Genomic DNA, 15,208 nt, shown 5'->3' on the forward strand with positions numbered 1-15,208 from the left:
AGCCGCCCTGCTGCTGCCTTTGGGGTGACTCAGACCCTCTCTAAGCAGACCCAGCTCCCTCCAGGCGTTGGGGTGGGGGTAGGGCCGACCTTTAAAAGAAGATATGGGGGATTTTCAAGGGAAAACAGCTTTGCCCACTTTTTTTGATGGGCTCGGTCTCTCCTCAGGTCTTTTTTTTTTAATAAGGAAATTATTCGGCTTTTTGAGTAATCGTTAGTCTTTATTAAAGTAATGATTAGACTTTATTAGCAAGATGAAAAGGACAGATTTGGAACGGGAATGGGGACGGGAGCGCGCCTACGGCCCCGCCTCCCCGTTAAGCCACGCCCCCATCCTAAAACCACGCCCCTCTCATTAGCACCGCCCACTTCACGCGTTTCTCCCGCCGCCCTTTTTTGTCCCCTCTCGGCCACCGTCCCCTCCTCCGTGCGTCGCCGGGCGGGGCGGGGCGGCGCGGGGGGGGTGGGAAGATGGCGGAGGCTTCCCCGCAGCCGGGCCGCTTCTTCTGCCACTGCTGTTCGGCCGAGATCGCTCCCCGCCTGCCCGTGAGTCAGAGGAGGAGGGAGCGAGACCAAGGCGGGGTCAGGGGGACCGCGGGACAACGCTGGGGCCGGCAGAGCCTCGCGGGACGGGCACGTGGGGGATGAGGCCTGTTTGTGGGGGGGGGGGGGACCGACCGGGCCGGGTGTGAGGGGCGGTGGGGGCTGCGGCCATTGGGGGGCATTGAAGGGAGCGGGAGGGCCCGGGGAACGCCGCTGCCTTCCTGCGTTCCCTTCCCTATTCTCCTTAAGGGCCCGGCCGCCCCACGCCGTTGTGTGGTTACGCGTTGGGCCCGCTGAGCTGAGCGAGGCCTCGGGTTGTTCCGGAGCCTTTGGGAGCCTCCCCGGGGGTCTCTGCTCTCTCTATGGGTCGGCCCGTGCCGTGACGTTGGGACAACGGCGGTGCGGGGGCGACGGGAGGCCGGGCCGGGCTGGAGGTGAGCTCAGCACGGAGCCCCTGCCGACGTGGGGCTGCTTCACACACCGGGCTGCTCGTCTGCCGAGCGTTGGCTTCGATTCGAGCATCCCACGGTTGTTATTGAGTCTGTCCTGAACCGTTTTGTAGCGTTTTGTGAGAACAAGGCGTTGATTTTTAGTTTGGAATCATTCGTCACCTTCTCAAAGTTGCTGCCGTCGTGTCTGTATGTGTTTATTTCCCCCGTGGTTGGTTGCTTCGATTGGGGTGAGTTTGGGTTGGAAATGCTCCCTGTCCTTTTTGCTCTCGGTGCTTTGCTGAGGGTGGGCCTTGGTGCCAATTGAGCAACGTGTGTTTGAGGCTGAAGACAAAGCTGCTGATAATGCTCCTATTAGCAAACAGCCGGGCTGGAGAAAGTGGTTCAGGAGCTGAAAGGCCGTAATTCAGGAGCAGGAGTCGCTTCTTTGTGTTCCAATGCCCTGCGTTGGGCTTGGGCCAGCAGAGCACATCTGGTAGCAAGCATCAGGTCCTGACAGGGAGCTGACGGCTTCTTTCATTGATGCAGATCTTGTTTCGGGATCCCAGCTTGCTGGTTTTGCTTTCCAATTGCAGACCTTGCTGCTGAAGGTAGCATAGCGTGCACTGGGGAAGGATTCATTCAAACAACCTGAGAAACAATGAGCTGTGACGTTTGTGCTGTTCCAGCTGCAAAGGAATTTGCTGAGCTCTATATTCAGAGCCTGTAAGCAAAGAGAAAACAAACCCATGCAACTCCCTTCGATGGGAGAGGTGAGAGAATTGCACGACTGACTTCTCAAGTGTGTCGAGCGTAATAATTTATCCTGGTGATGAAAAGAAAAACCAGAAAGAGGTTATTGCAGGGATAATTGATGTGTTTTCCTGTGGTGTGTGCAGGAGTTCCTGTGTGCTGGTGATTTGGTGCAGAAATGTTCTTGAAATCAAACACTGTGTGAATTCTCTCGATGGAGTTGTTTCATAATTGCCATCCTAAGGAGTCCTGCCAAGAGGAGAGAGCAGCAGCTTCTCTGTCTTAGGACTGGAGGATGTTTGTTGCTTCCTTATCTTGCTGGGTGGATAGAAACAGGGCTGAGTGGATCTCTGGCCCTGCTGCCTTTTGCTTTCGTTTCATCTTTGTTTCTCTTTTCTGTGCCTTGAGGAAACAAAGCCCACATGGCTGTCAGCTTCTCCTCTTCCTGGGAACCCATTGACTTTGCTTTGTGCTTTAGGACAACTCGGATGCAGCAGCAGCAAGGGTGTGAAGTTTCTATATGGGTCCTTGTGTATCCTGTGCTATGACAGCCCTGAACCAGGCTCAGTTTGGGGCTGGGTGCAGCATCTGTCAATGCTTCCTCTTGTGACTCAGTGGTGCCTTGTGGTGTCACTTCTCATGTGGCCGCCTCGTGTCAAACAGCCAAGTGATTCCCTTTGGTGAGCTGAAGTGCTCTGGGCTCCTTCTTGGTTACAGGTGTGCTCACAAAGTATAGATTCCTTGCTGACACCAAGAGTTGAGGGGTTGGGAGGGGGGGGGAAGTGACTGTAGCAAACTCTTGAGGAATCCTGCTCCGAATACACAGGCTGTTTATTCTGTCACATTCAGTCTTCAGCATTAAAAGCCACAAGGGTGGCAGTAGCTCTCTGTAATGAGCACCGAGCGTGGGAGTGTGACATTCTGGTATTGTGTGTGCTGCAGAATGACCCACTTGTGTCTCCTCAAGCTTCGAGTTCTGGGAACCCCTCATAGCTTTCCATTAAGTTCTTCCTAAGTGAGAACGCTGCTGTAATTAGCTTGATTCCTTCCTTGTCTTGTTCATTAGGATGCTTTGGCTTCCTGGGGAGTGTGGGGGGAGAAGCCCTGCAAACACACAGATATTTAAAGGGCAGTTTTTTAGTGCTCCCCTTCTGGGAAAGCTGCTGGGTTGGCTTTCAATTCACTCTGAACTGCATCACATGTTACCTCATGTTTTGTCTGTACTGGGGATCAATTAGTATTATCCACATCTTACATAAATCCAAGTTCAAAGCAGGTTCAGGCTTCACAGTTTCCCTTCCCTTCCTGGTGGGGTGATGGGTGGTTTGGGGGTCCTTCTGGCTCTGCAGTCTCTGCTTGCTGTCTGTGCCAAGTCATATTGATACTCTCTGTACTTCTTAATATAGTTTTCACAGTAGTTCTGTTCTATCTGTAGAATGGTTTGGCCGACCAAACCAATTTTACCCTTAAAATACAATTAAATGGGATTTAAAACTGGGTTACAGAAGTGCCAGGCCAGGTTTTGAGTGGAGTTCTTCTGTCTACTTAGTTACTCAATCAAGTATCTTAATTTGGGTAGAATTCCCTTCCTCACAAGTACAAGACTGGTGTGATCTCGGGGGATTTCAGACTGACTGCCTCTCTGATGTGGTTATTTGTGCAGTAAAAGTGAACTGTGGTGTCACCATGGGGTAGAAATACAACATATTGCATCCAATCCACAAGGTAAAGCTGCTACTTAAGATGCTACAGGATGGCTTTCCTGGGGAGGTGTGGTGGGTTCCCTGGGGGCTCTCATACCTGGTGGTGTTCTCTGTATCACGGTGTGGGTTTTGCCAACTGCTTGCTTTTCTCATTCAGTGTTTCTTCTCCTTTAGGACTACATTTGCCCACAGTGTGAGTCTGGTTTTATTGAAGAACTTCCTGAAGAGCCAAGGTAATGTGCTGCTCCCAGAGGCCATTGCTAGGCTGCCTTCAATCTGCTCTTTTTCTAGGTGAAAGCCCAGTGTTACATACTACACAGGTTTTAGTTCTTCTGGCCAACATTTGGCCTATCTTTCTTTACTGTGGTTATGTAGTGCTTAATATGCATAGCCTGCTGGTAAATCAGCAGTGGTAAAGGGCAGCTGGAGGAATGCTGTGTTGATTCAAAACAAACAGGAAAAGGTGTCAGAGGCATTCCTCATGGCATGTGATAGCTCTTAACTTTGCTTTGAGTCATCAGGGCAGAGATAACATGAAAAGGATATTAAGACGCTTGAATGCATCCAGAGAGATGGTGAAGGGCTGACAGGCATGTGCTGTGAGGAGAGGCTCGGCATGCCTGGGTTGTCAAGCCTGGAGGAAAGAAGGCTGAGAAGCAACCTGACTGCTCTCTGCAGCTGGGGAAGAGCTGAGGGAGGTCTGTTCCCTGCTCACCAACAGTGGGATGTGTGGGAGCAGCACAGAGATGTGCTGGGGAAGTTCAGGTGGGGCATCAGACCAAATTTCTTTGCTGAATCAGGCTTCCTAGAGGTGTTGCTGGTGTGTGGGCCCTAACTTTGTGTTAGCCCTGAAGAGGGCTTGGCAGTTGGACTTGATGATCTTTGTAGGCCCCTTACAGTTCTATTCCTGCTGTCCAAGAAGAGGAATCTGCAAACTGGGGACGGTATGTAACTAGTATGAAGTACTAGTAGCACTACACCTTGACTGAGACTTTGGACTCTGCACTGAAGCAGCTGAGATCTGTATTCACATGTTTTACTGACGACTGAGTAGTGGCACTGCTCTCCCACAGTGTCAGAACAGGCAAGAGTAGAAGTGTCTGAATGTCTCAGATGCATTTGCCAGTGGTCAGACTGAACAGCATGGAGTCAAGCTGGCACACACACAGCTTGGGATGTGTCACAGTTGCATGTTTTCAGAGCTGCCGTTGGGGTGGTCTTCACAGACTGAGGTTTCTATACTGAGAAGGTGATGTTTTGTCTCACCACACCAACCCAGAGGTGGAAAATCAACCTTGGATAATCTTTCCTATGTTGGTGACTCTCTGTGATCTTAGAGAGAGTCTCTTAATTGCCGAACCTTTTGGGTTTTGTTACGTGTGATGTCAAAGTGTGGACCTGGATACTGAGTAGTAAACCTTCTTGCAGCAGCCCAAAAGCAGAAGCCTGGTGGCGTTAAGAGTTTTTCCCCACTTGGTCACATGCTTCTGCAATAGAGAAGTTCTTTTGATTGGGGATTAGACTTAAGCACATCTGGGTCATAGTGGTCAGGGTTTGTACTTTAAATCTTGTTGCCCAAGGGAACCAGCTGACTTGTTTGAGGTGGATTGTGCAGGGAATCTTTGCTTGGTGGATCAGTCACTTTTCCCCAGCTTCATCAAATTGGAATCTAAAAGGGCAGAGAATGACGGCTGATGATGTGAGTGATGAGGGATGCAGGGAGTGAAAAATGAGAACTCTTAGGGCCAAGGAGAAAAGGAACATCTGAAAGCAGACTGACTTCTTGTAGGTCCAGAGCATAAGGGCGGGTGAGCTGACCTCTGTGGCTCCTTCCAGCTCTGACTAACTTCCTGTGTGCTGTTAGGAGCAGCTTTGCTGTTTGCTCATCATTGGGTCAAATTCACGTCCCTCGATTCCCTCTGCTGGGAAAATCTTTTCACAACACCCTCCTGACACTTAGCAATGCTTGCTTTCTTCTCAGGAACACCGAGAATGAAACCAGCTCCTCTGCATCAACCAGTGATCAGAATAGGCATCCTTTTGAGGTAAGTCCTCTCTCTCTTCAAAGGTTTTCTTTCTTGCCATTGAATCAATGTGTCTTTCCATTAGAGTATTGTTTATATGTTCCCTAGATTTTTGACTTAATATGGGGGAGGAGGTATTAATGGCATCCACGTGCTGCTCCTGAAATCTTTGCACGTAATATTTTTGATAGGACCATCTTCTGCAGCTTCATATTGTTATTGGGGGGGGGCTAAGCTGGGATTTAGAGAGCTGGCTGGCATGTAGCATGCAGCAGCCACAGAGAAACCAGGGAAGGTCTGAGCTTCTGTTCCTCCTTCAGCTACTTCTGAGCATGCACAGGGCACCTGTATCAACTGAGGTCTCTGAAGATACAAGTCATAGTTGAGAGGCTGGGGAAAGACTGCAAAGTCAATCTATTTCTGTTCTCATCACAATCTACTCTCGAATTCTCTCCCTTCCAGAACGTGGATCAGCACTTGTTCACTTTGCCACAGGGCTATGGCCAGTTTGCCTTTGGGATTTTCGATGATGGCTTTGAGATTCCATTTGGGTCCAATGTGCAGTCAGAAGACAACAGAGATTCTGAGAACAGGAGGGAGAGAGAGCATCAGTCCCGGCACCGGTATGGTGCAAGGCAGCCCCGGGCTCGTCTCGCCACACGGCGTGCTGCTGGCAGGCACGAGGGTGTTCCCACACTGGAGGGGTAAGAACAACTGTTGGGTTTCTTGTGCAGAAAGCCTTGTTGTTTTTCCACTGATGAGTTCACTGCAAATCATCCTTTGTTTCTTCCTCCTTTGTTTAATGTGTAAGGTTGCTCATAGGTACAGCTGTGTGGTGTGAGCGTCCTGCTTGCGTGCCCAGCTCTGTCCTCTATGAGTTAATGCTTCTGGATGGTCAGGGTTCTGCTCAGCCTGACGAGCTCTTGCCTTGAGTTATAGGAGCTTTTCTACCTGAGCACAGCAACCTAAGCTGCAGTGAGGCTGGGAGGTTTGACCCTCCAGCACACATTAAGAAAGCATTTCCTGGTCATCACTGGATATTGCAAAAATATCCTAATAGTTGTGAGGAAAAAACAACACGAACCTCTAGAAACCAAGACTGCAGTTCCTTTAAAAGCATCCTATAGTCACTCTTCCTGTTTCTGTCAGAACTTCCATCTGGATAAAGCCTTCAGTCTTCTCTTTGTCAATGAATGGCCAGTCAGATTTCTGAGCTAGGAATTAGCAGACACAGATTCCTGTTTAATCCTGGTTTTCTTGTCTTTCAGAATCATTCAGCAGCTGGTCAATGGTATTATTGCACCCACAACAATACCAAACTTAGGACTCGGTCCTTGGTGAGTTGAAGCTCAGCTGTTCTTTGTGAGGTTCTGCTCATACTTTTGCCTGAATTTAATTGTCGTTCTTATTCTTAAAGGGGAGTCTTGCATTCAAATCCAATGGACTACGCCTGGGGTGCTAACGGCCTGGATGCAATTATTACACAGGTAAAATGAGCACTATAATGGAGCCTCAGGGTTCTCCTGGGTTCTTCCTAAGTTGTCAGCACCTGTTGTGCTGCAGCAGGAACAAACCACTGTAGGTGTAGAAATGGGAGATGAGGTCCATAGCGCAGGGGATGCTGGATTGGTAAATGAACAGATTCCTGCGTGCTGCTGAGCTCACATCATTCTGCCTTTTGTGGCCTATTGTTTTTTCAGTTACTAAATCAGTTTGAAAACACTGGACCACCGCCAGCAGACAAAGAAAAGATCCAGGCCCTCCCCACGGTACAGATCACACAGGAACACGTAGGTGTGTATATCTCCTCCAGAGAACTGTTCACAAAGAGGACTGTGAAAAACTCTGTTTAAATGCTTTTCTTGTGATTTTTAACTTAATCTGTTAGTACCGAGTCCCAAAACAGCTCAATGTGGGGAGAAAGCTGGAATTATTGCTCTCTGCTATACTCATGCAAAGGAAAAGGCAGAGTAGACTGGTTGGATCTGCCCTGGGGAGGCAAACTGTCTGGTCCAAAGAATTCAATGTGAATAGAGTTGAAAAAGCACATGTACGCTGATGGGCAGGGCTGCAGCTCTGTGCTGGGATGTGCTGACAGCTCTGCCAGGCTTTACTGTGAGCTGGATGAGAGTTTATTGGTTGGAGAGATGCAAATGCTTTGTTACAGGTACGTGTATGCGTACATGCATCCGTTCATTGAACATGTTTTGTATGGTGGTGCTGTGAGGAAGGGAACAGAACTGCAAACCCAGGGCAGTGAAAGGGGGAACGATGGTGGTAGGGACTGCAAAGCAGCATTTTTTTCCCCTTGTGAAGATGGAGCAGACAGAAACCACAAGAGCTGTATGGGAGGGTAAAGGGAGAAAGGTGATGGGATTGCTTTCTGAGGGTGATCAGGTACTATGTTTTCTTCTTGATTCATCAGTTGTGTTTTGCTTTCCATTTACAACACAGATTCTGGGTTAGAGTGCCCTGTGTGTAAAGAAGACTATACAGTTGGGGAGAATGTCCGACAGTTACCTTGCAATCACCTATTCCACAACAGCTGTATAGTCCCTTGGCTGGAGCAGGTTAGTGCCTTCTGTGAGGGTCTCTTGGGTTTTGTAGCACTTGGATGTTTTCTGGTGGTACTTGTCTGCTTTGTGAATGTTTTTTACACCCCTCGTGATCAGGCCTAAGCACCAACAGGATTGTAATCTTTGTCCTTTTCCTTGACAGCTGCTCCTGTATGGTTTATAATCCAGTTTCCCTTCTGAATGTTTTGCTTTCTGTCTGCTCTCCATAGCATGACACGTGTCCTGTGTGCCGGAAGAGCCTCAGTGGACAAAACACTGCTACAAACCCCCCTGGACTCACAGGGATGAACTTCTCATCATCCTCCTCCTCCTCTTCTTCCAGCTCACCAAGTAACGAAAACTCATCGAACAACTCATGAATCTTAATCCAACCCTCTGTCCCTGGGGCCCTGTCCATTATCCTTCCTTCCCCAGCCAACATAAGCAGCAAAAGGGGCTTCCAGAGCAGAGCAAGGGGAGGGTAGCAAGGGGGGGGGAAGCAGCACCCCCAGAATTCCCTTTTGAGTTCTGAAGACACGGAGACTCTGGATCCTTCAGAGATGAGAAGCCTCAAGTTCTGTCATGGGGAAAGAGCTCTGTTAATAAAATTCATCCCTTTGCCACGTGGACTTTTACCAATTGCAGTGAAAGGCCGCAGTGCTCCACAGATGGGAATCCTTAAAAGCACCGAGCTGGTGGTTGCAATTCGGAACGGAAAGGTCGTTTGTAAGGTCTTGAATTTGAGATTCCTTTTTCTTTGGATTGCTTTTCCTCCTCCTCCTCCTCCCCTTAGATTATCATCTCTTCTGCTTTGGAGATTGAAATCTTGACAAATGAAAGCATAATGATACTGCCTCCCTCCCAGCATCTTCAGCTGGGGAGGGCAAATAGTTGTCACTGAGCGAATGAACTCTTGAAACAGACCCCATTTATCCTTCCCTTCCCCCCTTCATCTCGAGTCCCATATTTGTTTTTTCTTTACAACCTTCCGATACTCGACACTGAAAAAAGGGGGTTTTTATAATTTTAAATTATTACTGCTGTTGAAATAAATGGACGTTTCAGCTCAATGAGACGTTAATGCATGATTTTAAGGAATACTACAGGGTAAGAGCTCCAGAGACTGCTGTGTTGAGCAGCCTGGTTTCACCCAAGGGCAGGCTGGGCTTGTCCGAGCCCTCCTAGCATACAGAGTGCAGGTATGCTGGGAGCTCCAGGCTTCAATGTAGCCAATACCCCTCTGTGCATCACCAGCCTGTGGGTTGTTGAGGGGGTTGGCTGCAGGATTGGGACTAACAAACAGACTTGCCTGGTCCTTTTGGTATTTTTTACATCTCCCCGTTGCAGTTCTGAATAGATTCTTTTTTTCCCCGCTGTTAATATCAGGACTGGGTGTGCGTCAGAGCAAGGACCAGCCAAATCTCATAGTGATCAAATAATAGACAGGAAAAACAAGATTTTTTTTTGTCTTGGAGAGGAGAGAGAGAAGAAACAAAATGTATTTCAAAGTTACTTAAAATACAGCTGATTAAAAGTAAAAAAAGGAGAGAGAGACAAAATACCTGGGTGTGTGTTTGACACTTTGTGACAGAGCTGTGGGTCAGAGAATGAGAAGAATGTGACCAGAGGTGGCATTGACCTACCTGGGCTGAGGTGGGGACAAACCAGACTCCTTGCTGCATGTCCCCATGCAGTGAGAGGAAGCAGTGAGTGCTTTGGGAAGCATTGGGCTGTGTGAGGTATGAGCTGCTGCCTCTTCTGTTGCAGGGATTTGAGGTGGATCTCCCTCAGCCTGGTGTTGGTGTTGTGCAGCCCGCACTTTGCATCAGGTGATTTGGGAACGCTGTTGTGGTCTTGTTTTCCACACCCATGCTATTCTGGGATGGATGCATATCCAGAAGGCTGGGTCTCCTGGTGGCTGTGGGGTGGCTCCTGAGGAGGTTGCAGCCTTCCTCACCTTTTAGGCTTGCTAAGGTGAGGCTGTCAGCATCAATGCTCTTAGGTGCATCCTGGGCTGAGTGAGTAAGCCAGCTGTGGTCTATGAGGCCAGGAGGCAGCACAATGTGGTTCTGGGGTCTGGCCTAAATGTGGTCCTGGACTTGCATCCCCCTTGCTGGTCCCAGATGGCCCTGAGCATAGCAAGAGCTGGGCCAGCTTTGCCAAGGGCAGCCCAGCCCTGTGCATTGCCAGCTACAGGCAGCTGCCCCTGCCCTATGGAGCTGGTGACCCAGCTGTCCCAACGCCTACCCTAAGCTCTTGCACTTGTTTGTCTCTTTGATGACTCAAGTGCAGGAGCTCAGATGTGGCTGATGGGAGTGCAGCAGGAAAAGGCATGGAGGAGCTGCTGACCCTGCAGGGATAGCTGGACTCTGCCCTGCTGGTGTCACACAATGGGCACACGGTGACAGAACCGTGGAGCAAATCAATGAGGATCCAGCACGGAGCAGAACTGCCCGGTGCCATTTGCCAAAGCCGTTGGGGGCTGGCAGTGAGGAGGCACCGCAGGCACTGAGCCATTGCCCTGGAATGTTTTTGTCATTGGCTCTGCCAGCTCAACCAGGCTGCAGCTGCTTTGATCTCGCAGGCGGATGCCTCTGGGACAAGGGTTTATCTCAGGACTGGTATATCAGGGTAAGGGCTCATCCTGAGCCAAAGGTTGAGCCAGGAGCTTCTGCTGCTGGGATCCCAGGCTCAGGAGCAGGTGGTGACAGAGGGATCCCAGAGGCAGGAAATCCTGGTGCAGTTTGTGCCCATGTGTGAGATGCTCGAGGTGGGCTTCAAATGGATGAAGTGGGTTCATGTAGATGCTGCAGCTCCTGGGGTCGGGGTCTGGTGCCCGCTGCAGTCCCAGCAGTTGCTGCAGTGGTTGCTCCCTCCTGCCACAGGCTCGTTGGGAGCTGGTTTGGTAAGAAATGGGAACGAGTTTGGTGGTTTGAGCTCAGGCCATCGCTCACATCTGATGTGACACAGTGACCACGCTGCGCTGCCTCTCACAGCGATGCTCAGCAGGCGCTGCAGGAACGTGCCCTGGCTGGGAGGAACGGGCACTAGTTCTGGCTGTGATGCTCAAGTTGATGCTCTCAGAATCACCTCCCATACTCAGCTCCATCCCCATCTGCTGGAAGGGAGTGGAGTGGGACCACAGCCTCAGCACCACAGGGGGTGCTCATCTGGGATGCAGCTGTGCCGTACCCTCAGCTCACTTCATGCACCTTCACCCCACAGCAGCCTGACATCCAGGGCTCTCCCCTCCCACAGCCATTTCCTCCCTTTCCATCCCTGAAACACCACTTGCTGCTTTACCTTAGGGTTAGATTTGGGGCTGAGAATGTCCCACACACTCAGCTGTGGGGTGGGATGGGTAACAAGGTCTGTCATCTCCCAACCCAAGGCATCACATTGAGACCGAATGAGCCCACAAGCACCAGCATCGCACTGCCACCACTTGCTGCCCCTTGCCATGAACACAGCTTTAATTTCCACGAGTGCTCAGCCACCAATCAAACACATCCCCCAGCACCTCCCACAGCTGCTCTCCCCATTGCAGAGATGCTGTCTCCATCCACGGTGGGTGCGTGCCTCGGTTTGGAGGGACACCAAGCAGAGCCCCAGCACGGCTCTACGTGCCGAGTTGTAAAACAAAACAATAAATAGCAATATAGACAGATATGTACATATATGAAATAGCCTTTCCCCCCTCCAGGGGAGGGACTACGGGACCGTCCAGGAGCCGCATTGCGGGGCTCAGCTGACGAGCATGGGGAGGAAATGGGTGGAAAGGTGCTGCCGGCGCGTCTTGCCCCCTCGCCGCGGCCTCCCTTTGCTATTGAGAGAGAGGAACATGGGGCGGCCCCGGTGCCGCCAGCGCAGCGAGGCGTAGGTGTTGTAGCCATTCTCCTCTATGCGCTCCGTGAACTTGCAGTTGGGGCTGAATTCCTTCTGGCAGAGGAGGGAAGGGGGTGAACAGGGTGAGGGCTCCGCGGGTGCCGTCCCCTATGGGGAGTAGGGGGTACAATATGGGTACCGGCTCCAGTAGGTGCAGGATACCCCCCCCCACGTTCCGGCTCTGCCCTGCACCTCCAATGCCGGCAATGGGTTGAAGTGCCTGACCTACCGACCCGTAGAGCAGCCCCTGCTTGTTCATGGCCAGGTAGAAGCCGGTGTGCACCGCCCGGATGGCCACAACGCCGACACGCACCGACCGGATCTCGACGATGCCTGCGGGGCAGGGAAGTGCTGCTGTGAGATGGGCCACCTCCTGGAAGGACCCTTCCCCTGCTGCCCACAAAGTGACACTGCAGAGGGACCGTCGACCCCACAAAGTGAAGCTGCGGAACCTCACCCGGTGCAGGAGTAGGGGAAGTGAACAGATGGATGCTGTCCCGATGGACAGGGATGGGTTTGCCCTTTATTTCCATCCTCCCTTGTGCCCAGCTGCCCCTGGGAGCAGAGCTCTGCTGGAATAAGGCCAAGCTGCAGCTCCACGTGCCTGGAAGTAACTGTCAGCCTTTGCCCCCTGCTCAACCTCATGGTTGTTCTCCCTCAATCAGCAGCTGAGCCTCTGCCCAACACATGCTGTAAAGCTCCGGGGACTCAGCCCAGCTCTTAGACCATTCATCCCATTGCTGGGGGGACCAGCACGGATATGGGGACCTGGGTGGGGACTGCAGGATGCAGCAGCCCTGGGCTTGGCCCCACAGCAGACTAAAGGTGCGTGCACCCAGCCCGTGGATCTCGGTCAGAGCCGCTAATGGGAAAGGCATGTGGTCAGACCAGGTAGATTTTAGCGTGGAAACACCCAGAGCAATGCCAGGAACTCTCTGGATTCTTCCTCCCCCTCTTCCTCTGCTTCAATGAGAGCCATCAGCCTGACCTCATCCCTGCTGTACATGGAGAGCCCCAACACCACGCTGATGTGGATGAGGACACGCAGAGGCTTCAGCTGGCTCACAGCACATACACCCACCCAATGCAGGCTGAGGCATCACCTCCATGGGGCCACTGTGATGCTGCTGGGAGAGGATGGGGCTGGATATGGCACAAGGACAAGCTGAGTGTTGTGCAGAGCTCAGTGCTGAGTGCTACAGGATGATACTGAGAGGGGGATGTTCAGCACATCCCAGCACAGCAAAGCCATTAACAGGCAGCCGTGGGGAAAGGTTGAGAAAATGCCTGCAAATCCATCTCAGTTTATCGCTGTCTGGAGCTGCTGCTATTTATACCAAAGGACTTTTGCTTCTCTAAAAATAACCCCACTTTGCTATTCCCGGTGCTCAGTAGGGCAGAGCCACGCTTGGCTGATGAGTGCTCAGGGAAATGCTCAGCTCCATGCAGGCTGTGATGGGGCCAGGGAAGCAGCCTGTAGCCCCTCAGAAGGCTCCAGGTGTGGGGAACAAGGAGGGGAAGCCCAATTCCAGTCACTGGTAGGGCTGGGCTGGTGGCTGCAAGGAGGGCTGGGGAGCAGAACCCGAGCCCAACCCAGGCACAGGTTATCTTCAGTTCCAATAACCAGAGTGAGCCTGATGTGACAGCCTGGAGCCTGCCAGGTCTTATTGCCACACGGCCAAGGGAAGGCGTGGGGGAACTGGCAGCATGCCTGGTCGTGCTCCCAGCAGATCTTGGTACCACAACAGGGTTCCCCATGAGCAGCTGTCCCAGTTGGGCCGGGCTCCTTTCCCATTGCAGCTGAGCACAGCAAGGTGGGTGACGTCCTCTCTGATGTGAGACAGAGGTGGGCCGTGCTCTTGGGTCACACTTCATCAGTGTGCTGTCCCAGCTGAATCCTTGCTTGCAGGGCTTGGACTCTATTAGGCTGAGCAACACAATGCAGAACCCAGGCGGCTCACAGGGACCCGCATTGCTCCTAAATGCCTCCAGCAGCTCAATAGGATGCCCTGTGGTCCCCTCCATTCAATGGCCCCTGGGAGGGGAGCAGCATCGCTGCCAAGCCTTCTCCAGCCTTCCTCCTCCTCAGCCCTTCTCCTTTCCAAGATACTGATGGGGAATGATGGGGATGGATCCCCCCGACCCACTCTGGATGAAGATGACCCCAAATGCAGACAGTTATCTGCTGATGGTATTAAACGAGGGGACGAGAGACCCCCAGGTCCCCACTGACGCTGGGTAGAGCTGGTAAAGTGACACCGGCTCCCTGGAGGACAGCAGTGGCAGCGCACCAGCAGCCTTCCAGCTTGAGCCCGCAGAGCAGAGGGGTCCGGTGGCTTCGGACAGGGCTGAACCAACTCCGGGACCCGTGGCACTGCCCACGGAAGATACGGCGCAGCCCCTGACTCCACTCTAAAGTGGCGAGGCTGGAGAATAGCGACAGAATGGGACCCATTGAGGAAGGGGCGGCCCCGGACCCGTCACCCATCCCGACCCCGACCCCACTCACTGCCCGGCCGCTCCCTCCAGCGCGTCCCCTCCACTCCGCCGCCGCCGTCGATGCTCAGGAAGAAGCGGGTGGCGGAGAAGAGCCGCCGGCAACGCACGTCTCCTTCCAGATGCCCGTAGCTACGGGGGGGCCGCCGGCCGCCCCAAACGGAGCTGCCCGGTCCCGGCCCCGCCAGCACGGCGAGCGCCCCAGCGAGGCAGGCGGCGAGAGCGGCGGGACCCCCGCGCCTCATGGCGGAGAGCGCCGGGCGGGCGGTGGGGGACAGCGAGTCGCTGCGAGGCTCCGGGCCATGGCCGCGGTCACCGGCGAGCGGCCCCGACGGCGCGGGCGGCAGCAGCGGCGGTCAATGGGCGGAGGGGGCGGGGCCGGGGGGCGGGGTCTCTCATTCATAAATCCATGCGAGTGGGGGGTGTGTGTGTGTGTATGTGTGTGTGTGTATGTGTGTGTGTGGGGGTGTAACCTGACGGCCGTCTCTGTGTCCGTTTCGCTCCCGGTCCGGTTCGCATCCTCCGGTCCCGCTTTATGAGGGCTCGGTTTCCCCGTAGGCGCGGACAGCAGCGCAGTGCAGCCCTCAAGCACAGCCCCGAGGTCCCCTTCCGGCTCTCCGAGCAGCATCACGGCCGCAGTAACGCTCCGTGTCCGAACCGAACCGGTTCCTCCCCGTTCCATGCCCGCCCCGCTCCGTGCCGGGATCCGAACCCGCCCCGTCGGGTCGCACCGCCCAACCTGCGGCCGCCAGGGGGTGCGAGGCGGAAGTAGTGGGCGGTGCATTGTGGGAGTTGTAGTACAAAATGGAACTACCGCTTCCG

The 15,208-nt window shown here is 52.9% G+C and overlaps 2 protein-coding genes across 9 annotated transcripts; one reads left to right on the forward strand and one right to left on the reverse strand.

Annotated features, from left to right (window-relative positions):
• Positions 1 to 422: 422 nt before the first annotated feature.
• Positions 423 to 9,560, forward strand: RNF126 (ring finger protein 126). The gene is made up of 9 exons (XM_072357444.1): positions 423 to 545; positions 3,601 to 3,659; positions 5,408 to 5,471; positions 5,913 to 6,154; positions 6,719 to 6,787; positions 6,868 to 6,937; positions 7,151 to 7,244; positions 7,905 to 8,020; positions 8,236 to 9,560. Exons 1-9 carry the CDS (start codon positions 471 to 473, stop codon positions 8,383 to 8,385), a joined length of 939 nt encoding a protein of 312 aa, XP_072213545.1. The 5' UTR covers positions 423 to 470; the 3' UTR covers positions 8,386 to 9,560.
• A 1,999-nt stretch (positions 9,561 to 11,559) lies between these two features.
• On the reverse strand, positions 11,560 to 15,060 carry FGF22 (fibroblast growth factor 22). Of its 8 annotated transcripts, none has more exons than XM_072357595.1 (4): positions 14,400 to 14,680; positions 12,348 to 12,459; positions 12,124 to 12,223; positions 11,560 to 11,944 (listed from the first exon to the last, which is right to left on the reverse strand). In XM_072357595.1, the coding sequence occupies exons 1-4, from the start codon at positions 14,629 to 14,631 to the stop codon at positions 11,750 to 11,752; spliced, it is 639 nt and encodes a 212-aa protein (XP_072213696.1). In that variant the 5' UTR covers positions 14,632 to 14,680; the 3' UTR covers positions 11,560 to 11,749. The 8 variants fall into 8 exon arrangements, with proteins under 8 accessions (XP_072213696.1, XP_072213699.1, XP_072213697.1 ...); XM_072357598.1 differs by having other exon boundaries at positions 12,120 to 12,223; XM_072357596.1 differs by having other exon boundaries at positions 11,560 to 11,998; positions 12,120 to 12,223.
• Between the last annotated feature and the right edge of the window lie 148 nt (positions 15,061 to 15,208).

The sequence above is a fragment of the Excalfactoria chinensis genome, chromosome 26, assembly GCF_039878825.1.
Source record: "Excalfactoria chinensis isolate bCotChi1 chromosome 26, bCotChi1.hap2, whole genome shotgun sequence".
Lineage (NCBI taxonomy): Eukaryota > Metazoa > Chordata > Aves > Galliformes > Phasianidae > Excalfactoria > Excalfactoria chinensis.